Here is a 17,402-nt window from a genome sequence, read left to right as displayed (position 1 = left end):
CTTTTGCGGCAATTTTAAAAAATGGTAGTTGTGAAAATATTGATATATTTACGGCAGTTTTGGCCACGTGGAAGGTGTCTTTTGAAGAGACACCTTCCACAATTTTCAAAATCATGAAAGAATTGAATTTAAGCTAAAGGTGTCTCTTGAAGAGACACCTTCTACAATTTTGGAAATTTGATTTATATTAAAAGTGTCTCTTGAAAAAACACTTTCCACGTGGCAAAAAATCCAATATGCATTAAAGGTGTCTCTTGCAAAGACACTTTCCACGTGACAAAAAATCCAATATGCATTAAAGGTGTCTCTTGAAGAGACACTTTCCACAATTTGACAAATTTGAATGTCTTATGAATTTGATTTTAAAGTTAAAGATGTTTCTTGAAGAGACACCTTCTACAATTCCTAAAAATTTTAATTTATACAAAAGGTGTCAAAGGTGTCTCTTGAAAAGACACCTTTTGGAATTCCAAAAAATTAGATTTATACTAAAGGTGTATCTTGGAAAGACACTTTACACAATTCCACAAAATCCACTATGTATTAAAATTTGTGGAAATGATTTTAAAGCTAAAGATGTCTCTCTTCAATGTATGAAAATTGTGGAAAGTGTCTCTTCAAGAGACACTTTCAGTATAAACCCAATTTTTTTAAAATAATGGAAGGTGTCTCTTCAAGAAACACCTTCAATATAATTCCATTTTTTGGGAATTGTGAAATGTGTTTCTTGATACCTTCCACAATTTTAAAAATATTGGATTTATACTGAAAGTGCTTGTTCAAAAGATACATTCCACAATTTCCATTCAAACAGTGGAAAATTTTGAATTTATGCTCCATAATTACAAAAAAATGGAATTATATTCCAACGTCTTTCATTCAAACAATTTTTCAGTGAAAATTTCGAATTTTGAAAAGAGACATTCTACAATTCCCAAAAAATAAAATTATACTAAAGGTGTCTCTTCAAGAGACACTTTCCACAATTTCCATACACAGTAGAAAATTTCGAATTTATGCTGAAGGTGTTTCTTGAAGAGACACCTTCCACAAAAGAAAAAAAAAATCTATCTCTTAATTAGTATTACCTACTGTACAACCAAATGTTTAAAGTTTATAACTTGTATACATTATAATCAATATTTTGACATACAATCCAAAACCAATGAAAACAAGTAAACCAAATGTCAAAATCAGCACCTTTCCAAAATAGTAACAATACTATTTTGTGTAAAATAAGTCCAAAATAGATAGAATACTATAGAACTTACGTTAATAAAAAGTTAGTTAATCCAAAATATAACAAGTAAAAACATACATCTTGAGTATTTGTCCAAAATAATGATATGCAAAATACTAATAGTATCCAAAATATAAGTCATATGTAGTAACATCCTCAATGTGTACCGCACGAATGAGTCTTCCTCTTCCGTAGTGGACATCCATGATGTGCATGCTCCACTATTGGCTCTATGGGGCTAACATTTAACCCTCCATGAGCTCCAGGACCACGTCTCCTACCACGTCCTAGACCATGTCCTCGACCACGATTAGTCTTTTGTCCTTGTTGATCATCATTTTCTATATGAACTAACTCCTCATGAACCAATGTAGCCTCTATCGATGGTGGTGATGATGCAACAAGTGGTACTACAGGTGGGGTGGAAGGCACCTCCATAGGTGTAATAGGAGTCTCCTGAACAGGTGGCAGGCTAATGTCAGTCGATGGTTCATCTCTAAGAACAAATGTATGCCTAGTCCCTCTCGTATGAGCCCTTCGCCCTCTAGTCCGTACACCTCCTGATCGAGTAATGGATGATATCGGCTACTGATGAGGTGGTGGAATACTCCTCGTATGAGGCCCTCCTCTCCTAGTCTATACACCTCCTGATCGAACAATGGATGATATCGGCTGCTGATGAGATGGTGGACTACTCCTCGTATGAGGCCCTCCCCCTCTAGTCCGTACACCTCCTGATCGAGTAATGGATGATGTCGGCTGCTGATGAGGTAGTGGACTAATGCCAGTCGATGGTCGCACTCAGGATACAATTGGTGTAGGCCTAATCTCCCTCGTACGAGGCCCTCGTCGTCTAGATCGTACATCTCCTGATGAAGGCTGGAGCTATGTAGTAGCATCAATACTAAATGGAGCATCTAAGCGATCCATCTCATGTATGGCCTCTAATACAGTAGTACATAGCCTGCGAATGCGAAAATCATCTGGAGGTGCAATATCATATATCTGGTGTATGCTGGTAGTCTGTAAGTCAAATAAGAGTTAAATTAAATTCTTATAAAAATAAAATAAACTTTAATAAAAAGATAAAACATGAAAATTACCAATAGCTCGTGGAAGGACCCGGTCCGAGTAAGAAACCAAATAGTAATGGAGCGATACCACACCATGTATGGATCATGATATCCCAATGAACCTATAGCCATCTCGCCTCTAGAAATATGTTCATGCCTAGAGCTCCAATGTCGAATGTAGTCTCCATGTCGAGTAGTCCAATCAACATCATGTCTACCTCTCAAATCACATTTGTGTAAGATTGACTCATTATCACATGGTTGAGGAATCCCTTGACGAAATCCAAACTACCGCAATACTCGATCAGGTGTATGCATTTCAATTATGTGGAAAAATATCAAAGGTGAGATAGTGCACCATATATCTTTCCCAATAGTACAATAATAAGGAAAACCAACATTCATGTCATCAACATAAGGCTGCCATATAATCTGTACCCAAGAAACATTAGATATAATCAGTGGTTTAGAATTTGTTTAGAGAAACAAGTATAAGAAATGAATCACACTTTTATCACCTGATCTGTTGTAAGTCGATCAAGATGGTGCCTATATTGAGCTAAGACGTGCATGCTAATCGAAGTAGTCCAAAACTCATCTATCCACTTATAAAATTAAAACAACAAAGCATAGTTAAATAAAAAAAAATGTTAGAATTTAAGTTTATGCATGTATCCTCATAATAGTAAAATTTGTCGTAATTTTATAATATATATCGAATGGCCAATGGAGGTGGAGGCAGCTGGTCATCATGTGGAGCTATACGTAAACGATGAGGTGTAATAAATGGGAACCTCTCCCATACCTATAACTGGAGCAAAATCAATGGGCCAGATATATCATGTGTATCAATATGAGAGACTCGACACAACTGTCGATAAAGCCAGGCTAAACAGGCACTACCCCAACTATACCTACCAGCAACCTCAAAATCCTCTAGAATGGGTAAAAACATAAGATGCACCTTATCGCTAGACTTTCCTGAAAATAGAAAACCTCTAATGAGCTGTAAGATATTAGCCCTAGTATAACGCTAAATAGACTCCTCATCAGCATTTGGTGACAAAGTAGGGAACCTCTGACTCAACCATGTAAGATGAAGGCGCTGGCCATCTATGTCTGTATCTCCAAGAGTGAGTCCTAATAGAGAATAACATACACGCCTCCAATCTAAACATGTGCTACCAGTAACTACATCTCCATCTACTGGTAGTCCAATCAACATGGAAATATCCTGTAGTGTAATCATGCACTCCCCCTGAGGTAAGTGGAAGGTATGAGTCTTAGGTCGCCATCTCTAGACAAATGCAGTAATAAGATGTCAATCTAAGGAAATGAATCCTAAGAGTGCAACACCATAGAAGCCTGCTTGCTGCAACAATGGAATAATACGCCCATCGAGTACACTAGTGCGATGGAAGATCGTCTCACGCCATCTACAATGAAGCTCCTTAGAGTCAACACCTGTCCATGCTACAGATGACCTATGTGTGGCCTGTCCATGTAGAACTATCGAATCCAAGGGTCCCGACTCCATCGTGCGGTGATACCTACATATACCAAATAACCATTAATTCTTGTTATCATTAGTATGATTACAAATTTATAAACATTACATAAAAATATCATATTATCAAAATGGCTAATCTTTCATACTTTAATTGTCATGAGGAAGGGGGTTGGAGGATTGCCCTCCATCTTTTGTGGGACAGTTACGACGATTATGGCCCGCTATTTTACATAAGCCACATCGAATCCTAACGCTTGGTTCCTTCAAATCCATTTCATTCCTTATCCTTGATGATCTAGGACGCCCCTTATCCCTCATCGAAGTTGGGTCAGGGTGGATAATAGGAAAATCAGGATACGGCCAATAAGATTCATGAGGAATGGGATTAAATTCAGGAGCGTAACAACTAGCATGGGCATCCAGTATATAGTATTTTTCAACTAATTGCCAACTATCAATCCTCATATAAGCAGAAACAGTTAGCACATGTGAGCATGGAATGTCAAATGATTGCCACTTATTACAACTACATGTACCTTCATTCAGCTTAACAACTTGTTTGTTACATCCTTTATCCATATGAAACCCATGGAGAGCAGTAATTACTTCAAATGTTTCATGAATTCGATGGAAAATGGTGGCAGTGTGTCCACTAGCTTTGGCCTCAGCTCTTCTAAATTTTTCAATTGCATACACAGTATACACATCTCCAACTGCCATTCTAACACGTATATCTACTCTACGAGTCTCAAAGTATGACACACATCGATAAAAAGTTAATTGAACAAGTGCAGTGATAGGTAACATTCGCGCTCCCTTAAGCACCCCATTAATGCACTCAGCAATATTTGTGGTCATCCACCCAGACCGATATCCTAGATCATATGCTTGAGTCCATTTTTTAGTGTCTAACTTTGAAAACCAAGCCACACTTTTTTCATCCAATCGTTTTAACTCCTCCATGTATCTTTCATACTTCTGCGGTTGATGTTGACATCCAGCTCTATACGCCAACTCTTTTAAGATCTTATTCTTAAATTTGTCATTAAAATTGCTCACTACATGCCTAAAACAGTATCGATGTTGCGCATGAGGGGGGCTCCATCCAACTGATGGATTTCTAACAACAGCATTTATTCCTGCATGGCGATCTGAAATTAAGCATATCCCTTCTCTTTGAGTGACGTGAAACCTCAATGCAATAAGAAACCAAGACCAACTATCCTGTGATTCTTCCTCAACAATTACAAACGCAAGGGGGAATACATGACCATTTCCATCAATTGAAGTAGCAATTAAAAGCTTCCCCATGTATTTTCCATATAGGAATGTACCATCAATTTGTATAATTGGTCTGCAATGCTTGAACCCTTCAACACTAGCCCCAAATGCCCAAAAAACACGCATAAACCGCACATTCCCAAAAATCCCTCCTAAAGGTATTGTCTTCCAAACAATCTTTGTTCCAAGATTAGTTAGCTGAAGGATGTTCATCCACTTCGGCAATGCTTGATAAGATTCATCCTAATCACCAAGTACTCTAAGCATTGTTTTTCTCTTAGCTTCCCAAATTCTCCTATAATGGACATCATATCCAAATTTATCCTTCACTATCTGATGTAATGTAGCAATAGAGGTAGTGTGATCCCTTTGAACTACATTTTAGATCTCTCTTGCAATCAATGTAGAGTCCAATTGAGAGTGGTCTTGTGATAATTTAGGATAAACACAAGTATGAGGACCTGCGTACTTGGTTATCTCAAACATTCCATGGCTTTTACGACGACATGCACGAAGCCTCCAATTACATCCTTCCTGCCACTTCTTACATCTCACTGCCCACAATTGTGGTTCTAATTCACAAACCACCAAATGTTGATTCCGACATATTGCATAACGTTTTACAGCATATTGCAAGTCTTCTTTACTCTCAAATCTCAATCCTTTAAACAACTCATTAGATTCATTCCACAATCCGGTACGTGATGTGAGAGACTCAGCAGTCATGCTATTTATTGCATCCTAATTCAATTGTTTGAACATTGGGGGAAGGCATAATATGTTCACCATCATCTAAAGAAGCCATATTTGTTGAAGGTTCATCATCATAATGCATCTCATTAATCTCGTCCTCATCATAAAATTCCACATCATCATTTTCATTTGTAAATGGGATGTCAACATAGTTGTTTGTCGCTCCCATAACTGACTGAGTTACTACTGCCAAATTCCCCCCCCCCCCCCCCCCCCCCTCCCCTCCCATTTCATCATTGTGTGCTAAATTCTCATCCATTTCATCAATCTGCAGTGCCAAATTCCCCTTTGCTGGTATTTCCACATCATGACCCATAATTTCTTGATCAAATGATGGACTTAACTCAGATGAATGATCTCTTGGACGTGTCTGCAAATACATTTCAATAGCATTCAATGGTGGGATTTATGCTACAACATGAAACATTAACCTTACATCATCATCATCATCTTTAATTGGTAATTGTATATAGTTAATGTTTCCATTTCCAACCGACATAAGAATTATATACCGAAATATCATGGATAACATGGTATGAACGAGATCGATCGACATAACATGACACAACTTATCCTCTAACTCATCATATTTGATCAAATTGTTTACTAAGACACCTTTTTTAGGAAGACAACTGTAACACACCCCATTTGGCCCATCAATTATTTCACCATCCTTGTAACACACAATTGTAAGCAAACTATCCATTGATGTACCTAAAAAGAATCAAATAAAATATATATAAGACTAAATCAAATTAAATTTATTTTAATTTATCATATTCAATTTAATGTATTTTATATAATTTAATAATCAATACACTTATCAAATTTATATTTTTTATTAACATGTACAATATTACTGTTGGGAGGATTCGAACCCCCAACAAAAGGTTCAACATGCATCCCCAACTCCACTAAGGCAAACTTGCCCCATGACATATAATATGCACTAAAGAAATATATATCAAAAGTTAGAATATAAATACAATATTAAAAAAACACTTTAAATAAAAAATTAATTATAACTATTTTATAATTGAATGAAAATTTTTTCATTTAATTGATTAGTAAAAATATATCATAATTTTATTCATAATGTTTTTAATATTATTAATATATTAAAATTTTATATATTTATCATCATTTATTTTATAATATATCATAATTTTTTAATATTAAATAGATTTTAAAATTAAACATGTTATAATCACATTTCACAATATTATCATCAAATAATATTTTATATAATCAATATACACTTATCAAATTTATAGTTTTTATTAACATGTACATACAAAATTGAACTTTTTTTTGCCACTGTTGGAGGGATTCGAACCCCCGACAAAAGGTTCAACATGCATCCCTAGCTCCACTAGGGCAAACTTGCCCCATGACATATAATATGCACTAAAGAAATATATATCAAAAGTTAGAATATAAATACAATATTAAAAAAAACACTTTAAATAAAAAATTAATTATAACTATTTTATAATCGAATGAAAATTTTTCATTTAATTGATTAGTAAAAATATATCATAATTTTATTCATAGTGTTTTTAATATTATTAATATATTAAAATTTTATATATTTATCATCATTTATTTTATAATATATCATAAATTTTTAATATTAAATAGATTTTAAAATTAAACATGTTATAATCACATTTCATAGTATTATCATCAAATAATATTTTATATAATCAATGTACACTTATCAAATTTATAGTTTTTATTAACATGTACATATTTTTGCCACTGTTGGGGGGATTCGAACCCCCAACAAAAGGTTCAACATGCATCCCAAGCTCCACTAGGGCAAACTTGCCCCATGACATATAATATGCACTAAAGAAATATATATCAAAAGTTAGAATATAAATACAATATTAAAAAAACACTTTAAATAAAAAATTAATTATAACTATTTTATAATTGAATGAAAATTTTTCATTTAATTGATTAGTAAAAATATATTATAATTTTATTCATAGTGTTTTTAATATTATTAATATATTAAAATTTTATATATTTATCATCATTTATTTTATAATATATCATAATTTTTTAATATTAAATATTTTTTAAAATTAGACATGTTATAATCACATTTCACAATATTATCATCAAATAATATTTTATATCATTTAATAATTAATGTACACTTATCAAATTTATAGTTTTTATGCATACAAAATTGAGCTTTTTTTTTGCCACTATTGGGGGGCAACAAAAGGTTCAACATGTATCCCCAGCTCCACTAGGACAAGCTTGTCCCATGATAAATGATATGCACTAAAGAAATATATATCAAAAGTTAGAATATAAATACAATATTAAAAAAACACTTTAAATAACAAATTAATTATAACTATTTTATAATTGAATGAAAAATTTTCAATTAGTAAAAATATATCATAATTTTATTCATCGTGTTTTTAATATTATTAATATATTAAAAATTTATCCAAACATGTAACTGATTCCGTTTACCTTGGAGTTTAGTCTAATTTTCACTATATCCGTATGGATATCAATCTAACCGGATGAAAACAAATTCAATCTTATCCAAATCTAAACCGTATCATAGATATCCACACCACTTTATTCCTTCAACTGATGTATGTGGATTGCCTACTAAAGATCAAGAATGAATAAATTATTAAACAAAACAACCAAGGATTCGTATAAAAATAAAAATATTCCTTCAACTGATGTATGTGGATTGCCTATTAAAGATCAACATACCTTCTTGCAACAGTTCAGAGCAATGAAACAAATAAAAATATTTCTTATTTATTTTTAATTTTAACAAATAAAAAGATAGTATTTTTTATTTTTTATTTTAACAAATAAAAAGTTAGTATATCCATTTTGCCCAATGAAGAATCTCCTTGGATTTGAATTTGAATTTAAATTTGAATTTCAATTCTTGCAGGTACTAATCTAATCAGGTTATTATTTTTTTATTTTTTTGCAACCCCCGTTTGATTCCTAAGAAAATCCAGCCCCCATTCGCTTTCCGGGAAAATTCATCCTCCTTTGATTTTCGAGAAAATCCATGCAAAACCCCCAAGGAAAACAAACAAAAAAATGCTTCTTTTTTTTCCTCCGTGCTTTCGGGATTTGTTCTAGGGGTCTCTTTGCTTTTATGCCATTGGATTTAAATTTCACGAACCCTAAATCCACGATTTTTTAGCCAAGCTGAAAAACACAATATTTCTCCTCAAATCATGATCAGATTACCAAATAGCATCTTATGTTTTTTTATAAAAAAAATTGGACAGATTTTGTATCCTGTGCGCGGGCTAGACTGGTAGGAAATATTGGGAAATTTATTTTTTTTCAACTTTCCTACATTTTCTTGGCAACCAAACAGAATCACAACAAGTCGAACCACAAAAAAAAAAATTAAAATTTTCTCCATAATTTTTAGTCTACTTAGTTTCATTGTAAAAAAAAATGAAAACTTATTTTTTTTACAACTTTCCCACACTTTCTCGGTGACCAAACACAACCACACCACCAAATATAACCACGAAACTTACAGAAAACACCAGGGGCAATGGTTTCTCAGATCTGCACTTCACTTCCTTCCTATTGGTGTTGAGGCAAGGATCTCCACCCCATGATCAGCGTGCGGGATAATGGGTTTTCGGGCAGAGGAGTTTTGATGCAGAGAAGAAAAACGGGAAGGGAAATGGAAATGGGGGAATGGGTTTTCATATCTCATCCTACGTGTTATCCTACGTGTTCAAAAGTGCCGTAGAATTGGAATTATTTTCCAATCTACGGTATTTTAAATATTATTTTTCCTAACGGCAGTACATTTATCAAGAATCCCGCGAAATGGTCCCCTGACCAGATGCATACACTATATGGTCTTCCATGGCTCCCATCCCGAGGACCCTATTAGAGCATACCGGCATTTCTGTAATAAGGGTTGGTATTACCCTTTATTATTACCCTTTGGTTGTTATTTTTCTTTCTTTGTTTTTTGTTTATTTTTCTGAGCTGAGGGTTGGTTACGGTTTGTTACTCTGGCTCCCATATAAACTAGTCTTTTGTTAAGAGGCTGAGAACAAAAAAATTAATGCATTCACTCTGTTTTCTCTCCCTTTTATTCCTTCCTTTTGGTAAAACCAGTATTATTGTATCAAAGCAATTCCTTTTGCTCATTCTCTGATTTTTTTTTTGATGGCTTAGGGTAATCAACCCAATCAACAAGCTGTGATAGGATTATATGAAGTGTCAGCAATGGAGGATGTTAGTAGCCCTTTTTTCTTCATAATGGTGATCATCCCAAACTCATCTTTGTCTCACACCACTTAACTAGGAGCAATTACAACACATGGAGCAGAGTTATGGCCATGGCATTAACAACGAAGAATAAGATTGGTTTCGTTGATGGAACCATTCCTCGTGCAGCTCAAACCGGTCTCCTCTTTAATGCTTGGAATCGCTGCAACAGTATGGTAACCTTGTGGATTATTAACTCTGTTTCAAAGGATATTGCAGATAGCTTGATGTATATTGCTACAGCAGCCGAGATCTAGACCGATCTGTGCGATCATTTTCGGCATGACAATGCTCCTTGAGTTTTTCAACTCAAGAAACATCTTATAGCGCTTCAACAAGGAGCTCTTGATATTAACACTTATTACACCAGGTTCAAGGTTCTTTGGGAAGAACTCAAGAATTTTCGACCATTACCGGTTTGTCATTGTGGAGGTTTATAAGCGTGGTTAGAATATCAACAGCAAGAGAATGTGATTCAGTTTTTAATGGGCTTAAATGATTCCTATGCCCAGACGAGGGGTCAAATTTTAATAATGGAGTCTCTTCCACCTCTATCAAAGGTTTTTGCATTGGTTATCCAGGAAAAACGACAACGATTATCAACAATGGAATTTCATCTTTATCGGCGCCTCTTCATCTAGGTGATGTAGGTTTTGCTTTGGTTAATGCTCATACTAGGAATTCAGCTCCAAAGGGAAAACGTGAGTGACCTCAATGTAGCCATTGTGGACTGCAAGGTCATACCATTGATCGTTACTACAAATTGCATGGATACCCACCTGGGTACAAGCCCAGATCCAAGACTCAATTGGGCCAGGCCCAAGCTAATCAAGCCACTTTTATTGTCTTTGAGGACTTAGGAACCACAGATATGACGCTCAATAGTCTCTCCCCTAGTTAGTACCAACAACTAATCGCATTTCTGAGTTCACAACTACAATGTAGCTCACCTACCATTTTAGAATTTCAGCAATAGGATGGTCCCTCGGTTTCTAGTTTCAGTCGTAAATTGACTTTCTCTTCTTCTTATAATCCATTCCTTCATAATTTCTCGGTTTTGGATACTGGGACAACACACCATGCCTGTTGCTCCCTCGATTTGTTCAAGAATTTTTTCTCGTCCTTCAATTCAAGCATTACTTTTCCCACTGGTGAATTTGTTACTATTACTCATATAGGATCAATCGAGTTATTTAACCATTTCACTCTTGAAAATGTCTTGTATGTCCAACAATTTCGATTCAATCTCAATTCAATTAGTGTTCTCACTCAGTCTCATTGTTTCTCTATCAAATTTGAGTCTAAATCTTGTTTTATTCAGGACCATATGCAGGGGCATATGATTGGGATGGGTAGGCACAATGGCAATCTCTATGTTTTGGATCCAGCCAATCTTTTTCCCATACTAGCTCGCACCTCAGGTCTTTGTAATAATGTTTCTAAGACTAATCATGAACTTTGGCATACTCATTTAGGCCACCCTTCCTATGTAAGACTTAATTTGTTGAAAATTATATTGAATTTCAAGCATATTGTTGATCGTTCACTTCATTGTTCTATTTTTCATTTGGCTAAGCAAAAGCAGCTGCCCTTTTCCATTTCCAATTTTGTTTCACAATGTCCCTTTGTTTTGCTGCATATAGACATATGGGGTGTTTTTCATTTACCAACACATGATGGTTTTTGATATTTTCTGACAATTATGGATGATTATTCTCGCTTTACTTGGGTGTACTTGTTGAAATCAAAATATGATGTCAGTAATATTTTTCCTACCTTTTGTACTCGTATTCACACACAATTTGGGACCAACATTAAATCGGTTCGTAGTAATAATGCACCGAACTTGCTTTTTCGGATTAGTTTTGTAAAAAGGGGATTTTGCCATTCCACTCATGTGTTGACACTCCTCAACAAAATTTTTGTGGTAGAGCATAAGCATCAACACCTTTTGAATGTGGCCCGAGCATTACTGTTTCAACCCAATATTCCTCTATCTTTCTGGGGTGATTGCATTTTAACTGCTACTTACTCATAAATAGAATTCCATCTCCCATTCTTTCCAATAAAACCCCATTTGAAATTTTGTACAATTGAGTCCCCTCATATAGTCATCTTCGTGTCTTTGGATGTCTATGTTATGATTCTACACTAGCACGTCATCGTACCAAACTCTCACCTAGAGCCATTCCTTTAGTATTTCTTGGGTATCCACCGGGTTACAAAGGTTATAAATGGTTAAATATTTCCACTAATACCATATATATTACTAGGAATGTTATCTTTCATGAAACATCGTTTCCTTTTCAATCCAACGACTTGTCATCTTCTATTTCTGATTTTCTTTCTGACAGTGTCCTTCCATCATCCCATGCCAACACCTTTCATTCACCTTTTCTTTCTTTTACTAATTTAAATCCATCCACTTCCACTGAGTCCCATGTTTCTTCCACTTCTTGGCCAACTCGTGTAACTAGACCACCAACTTATCTTCAAGACTACCACTTTTATTCCACCACACTTGCTTCCACATCTGCCTTATATCCACTCTTTGGTGTTCTCGGTTATGACAAACTTTCCCTCTCACATCATGCTCTCATCCATGCCATTTCTTCTCATATTGAGCCAACTTCTTACACTCAAGCTGCTATGATTCCGGAATGGCAGCAGGCTTTGAAAGCTGAACTCCATGCTCTTGAGGAGAATGGTACTTGGTCATTAACAGCTTTGCCCCCTGGAAAACGGGCTATGGGATGTCAATGGGTGTACAAGCTCAAGTTTCGAGCTAATGGGTCTCTTGAGCAGCATAAAGCTCACCTAGTTGCCAAAGGGTACACTCAACAAGGTGTAGATTACATTGATACTTTCTCACCTATAGCAAAATTGGTAACTATTAAACTTTTATTGGTTTTAGTTGCTATCCACGGTTGGTTTCTTGTTCAATTAGATGTCAATAATGCTTTCCTTCACAGTGATTTAACCGAAGAAGTTTACATGAGCTTGCCTAAAGGGTATCCACATGAGGGGGAGACACTACCATCTAACAATGTTTGTAGATTACACAAATCAATCATCTATGGCCTAGAGCAAGCTTCAAGGCAATGGTTTGCTAAATTTTCTGGTGTTTTATTGGACAAAAGATTTACTCAATCAGCCTCATATCATTCATTGTTTACCAAGCGCAATGGTGAGTCATTCCTTGCATTGTTGGTGTATGTTGATGACATTGTCATTGCCAGCAATGATTATAGAACTATTGAAAAGCTGAAAACCTTCCTTGACAGTCAATTCAAGCTGAAGGATCTTGGACAACTCAAATACTTCCTCGGTCTTGAAGTTGCCAGGTCACGAAAGGGTATCTTTGTTAGCCAAAGACATTATGCACTTTAATTATTATCAGATTTTGGCTTTTTAGGTTGCAAACCTATAAGCACGCCCATGGAAGCTAACATTAATCTCTCACAAAATGACGAAGAATTATTGGAGGATCCCATCTTGTATAGACGTCTAATTGGCAAGCTTTTATATCTTAGAATCACACGACTAGATTTGGAAAACTTAGTGAATTGTCTCAATCAATACTTGGCCAGCCCTAGATCAACTCATCTGCAAGGAGTTCATCGAATTCTACAATATTCAAGGGTACAGTAGGGCAAGGTCTTTACTTTTCTCTACATCATCAGCTCATTTTAAGGCTTTTGCTGATTTGGATTGGGGAGCCTACAAAGATACAAGGAGATCTGTTAGTGGTTTTTATGTCTTCCTTAGGGACTCCTTAATCTCATGGAAATCTAAGAAACAGAGCATTGTTTCTTGATTTTCAACTGAAGCAGAATACCGAGCAATGGCCAACGTGACTTGTGAGCTGATTTGGTTGATTGCTCTTCTTCGTGATTTTGGGATTCAAATCAAAGAACCTACTACACTGTTTTGTGACAATGAAGTGGTTCTTCATATTGCGGCTAATCTTGTTTTCCATGAAAAGACAAAGCACATTGAAATTGATTGTCACCTTGTCCGAGAGAAGATACAAGCAGTTTGTCTCAAGACAATGCACATGTCCTCGCAGCACCAGATTGGCAACCTTTTCACTAAGGCTCTATTTCTAGTACAGTTCAAATATCTCATCGGCAAGATGGGAATTCATAATCTTCATTCTCCATCTTGAGGGGGAGTATTAGAGCATATTGGAATTTTTGTAATAAGGGCTGGTATTACCTTGATTATTACCCTTTGGTTGTTATTTTTCTTTCTTTGTTTTTTCTTTTTCTTTTTCTAAGCTGAGAGTTGGTTACGATTTGTTACTCTGGCTCCCATATAAACTAGCCTTTTGGCTTTATTCTATTGAGAGGTTGAGAATCAAAGAATTAGTGCATTCACTCTGTTTCCTATCCCTTTTACTCATTCCTTTTGGTAAAATTAGCAATAGACCCAATTACAAATAGTTTCAACTAGTAGGCTGGTGTCTCAAACTTCACCTTCGAAAGGGTTCGAGATAAATCACATGGTACACTTTGAGTTAGCTTCCAAGTCAAAGATTAGGGAGCTAGGCCCCTTTTGATGGCCCTAGAGGAATCGTGGCATGCAATCATGATGCAGGATGATATGTCTATTGTGAAATAACTAGAAAGTGAAAGTTATATCACAAATCATTAAGAAAATACCCATGTTAAATTAACATAAAAAAAGGTTAAATTACTATTATAAACTCATTTTGACATTTTTACCCTTAAACTTTTTATCTAATTATAATATTGCTAATGGGAGCTCATTGTGTAGGTTTTGTTTTTGTTCAAAATAGAGCAAGAGCAAGTTGTCATGATGGTGTGCATTACCTTCTACCATCTAAACCCCAAGTAGAGCAAGTAGTCATGTATGCAACCATTACTACTGGAGTGGCCATGACTTTGGCTCAAGATCGATGGCATTAGAGCTAAATGCAACATTTAATGATCAATTGGATATATCAACTTCTCTTCCTTGGATGGCATCAAAACTTAACAATTCTTGATAAATCTTGTAACTAATATCAGACCCTTTGATTATAGGTAATAAAAATGACTAAATTAAACTTATTGGTAATAATTTTACTTTAATTATGTTAATTGATATTAATAAATTATTTTAACATAATAAAAAATTCAAATATTTTATTTTTTTCTATTCAATTGAAAAATTCCACCAAACTCTCTTCTTAACTCCATTTTTCTTTCATTCTTTCTCAAAAATAAAAAGACAACAAATATATATAGTACGTGGTCAAGCACAATTGCCCTTTTAGTACCAAGTACAAACATTCTTTGAATTATTTTTTTGTTTTAAGGATGAGAAGGGAATAAAGGTTAATATTTTTTTCTACATTCTAAAATTCAATTCACTTGCATGGTCTTTATTAAATTAGATTTTTTCCACTTTTACAAAAAGGAAAAAGAAAAAGAAAAAAAGGAAAAAAATTTAAATTTATATATATATTCATATTCTGGTTGAATATATTTTATAAAGATGCAAGTCAATTATTCTTTTCTTTTCTTTTCTTTCCTAAAACAAAATTATCCTGTTTTTGTTTTCTTTTCAGTAAGGAAAAAAAAAATGATCTGGTAATTTGATCAACGAAGAAGAGAAGAAGAAATGAAATCTTGCCATCGAATACATATTCTCAACCTAAGTCCAAATATGGTAATAATGTTGTGAGAATCTTAATTCGATTAGGAAAGAAAAGGTAATTAAGACAGTATACAATACAGATTATTAAAACACCTAATTGGTGTGATTATAAAAACACCTCATTGGAGTGCAGTAAAGCACGAGTGGCCAGCCATGGCGCCTAGAGTTTCTCTCCTGCTCTCCTTCATTCTTTCTTCTCTCCTCCTCCCTTTCCTTTCCCAGGCAACTTCCTCAGGCCCCTCACGCGTCGGGCCTTTCGGGCATCTGAAGAGCTTTGGGTCATTTAACCATCTGGAGGGATCCAAAAAGGGAGACAAAAGGGAAGGCATCCAGAAGGTGAAGCAGTACCTTCAACGCTATGGCTACTTGAGCTCCACCCATTATTCCCAGATGGGTAGTGATGATTTCGACGATGCCTTGGAGTCTTCCCTCAAAGCCTTTCAGACCTTCTACCATCTGAACTCCACAGGAACCCTAGACGCCCCAACAGCCACGCTGATGTCCAGGCCAAGATGTGGGTTCCGGGACCACCCCTCAAACTCAAACAGTACTATCAACCCTAATTATTCTTATACATCGCGCATAAAATGGCCCCGTGATCAGATGGATATCCACTACACAGTGTTCCCTGGCTCCCAACCTGAGCAACCAATTAGAAACGGTTTCGACGCATGGGCTGCTGTTTCGAATTTCACCTTCGAAAGGGTTCGAGAGGAATCACGTGCTGTACTCCGAGTTAAGTTTGGCCCCATTGATGGCCCTGGAGGAGCCCTGGGTTCCGCCAGCACATCATTATCATATACGGACGCAACCATCACTTTAGATGACACAGCCTCGTGGACGGTCGGTGCAGTTCCTGGTTCTTACGATCTGGAAAGTGTTGCTACGCATGAAATAGGTCATATTCTAGGACTTGACCACAGCCAATTTGAGGAGGCCCTCATGTACGCATACTTTGGTGATGGAGTGACCAAGAAATTGGCTCAGGATGATATCGAAGGCCTTAGAAGTAAATACAGCTGATCAATCGGATATCAACTTCTCTTCCTTGGGAATATCTTAGATATTTCTCTACTGCAAATGAATTAAAGAATAAAAGACGAAGTATTGCCGTACTCTCCATCTGAATAAAAGAAATAAAAAAAATAAAAATAAGCCTTATTACAAGAGATATGATTTAAACAAGTCAAATGAAAGCAACAGAGCACATTGTTAGAATTAATCAATCACCCTGGGGTAAATCATCCAAAGACTTTTCTTCATTCTTTTTTTCCACGCATAAATTGTGAACATATCTTTCATTCAAACTTTCCCCACAAGTACAACCATGAAATAACAAAACTATCATCATCTCCATCTTTTAACTTCATTCAAACTATGGTTTTATTTTATAAAACTTAATACTTAATAATTTAAATTGACTTTAAATTAAATTATAATTAAGATGGTGTTTTTACTTAATTCTGAATAGAACTTTAATGTTTAATAGTGCTAAGTATAAAATTGTTTGTTTTTGTAATATTTTATTTCTATTAAGCATTAAAAGGTAAAGAAAAATCAGCATGTTATTTTTTCTATC

At 35.2% G+C, this 17,402-nt stretch overlaps 2 protein-coding genes across 2 annotated transcripts; one reads left to right on the top strand and one right to left on the bottom strand.

Moving 5' to 3' along the window:
• Nucleotides 1-3,346: 3,346 nt before the first annotated feature.
• On the bottom strand, nt 3,347-5,230 carry LOC104878774 (uncharacterized). The gene is made up of 2 exons (XM_010649418.1): nt 4,360-5,230; nt 3,347-3,453 (listed from the first exon to the last, which is right to left on the bottom strand). Exons 1-2 carry the CDS (start codon nt 5,228-5,230, stop codon nt 3,347-3,349), a joined length of 978 nt encoding a protein of 325 aa, XP_010647720.1.
• A 10,746-nt stretch (nt 5,231-15,976) lies between these two features.
• On the top strand, nt 15,977-16,846 carry LOC104878775 (metalloendoproteinase 5-MMP). The gene has a single exon (XM_010649419.2). The coding sequence runs from the start codon at nt 15,977-15,979 to the stop codon at nt 16,844-16,846; it is 870 nt and encodes a 289-aa protein (XP_010647721.1).
• Nucleotides 16,847-17,402: the final 556 nt, after the last annotated feature.

This window comes from Vitis vinifera, chromosome 3, assembly GCF_030704535.1.
Source record: "Vitis vinifera cultivar Pinot Noir 40024 chromosome 3, ASM3070453v1".
Classification (NCBI taxonomy): domain Eukaryota; kingdom Viridiplantae; phylum Streptophyta; class Magnoliopsida; order Vitales; family Vitaceae; genus Vitis; species Vitis vinifera.
The sequence above is the reverse complement of the archived record's forward strand: the minus strand, read 5'-3'. Positions and strand labels throughout refer to the sequence as shown.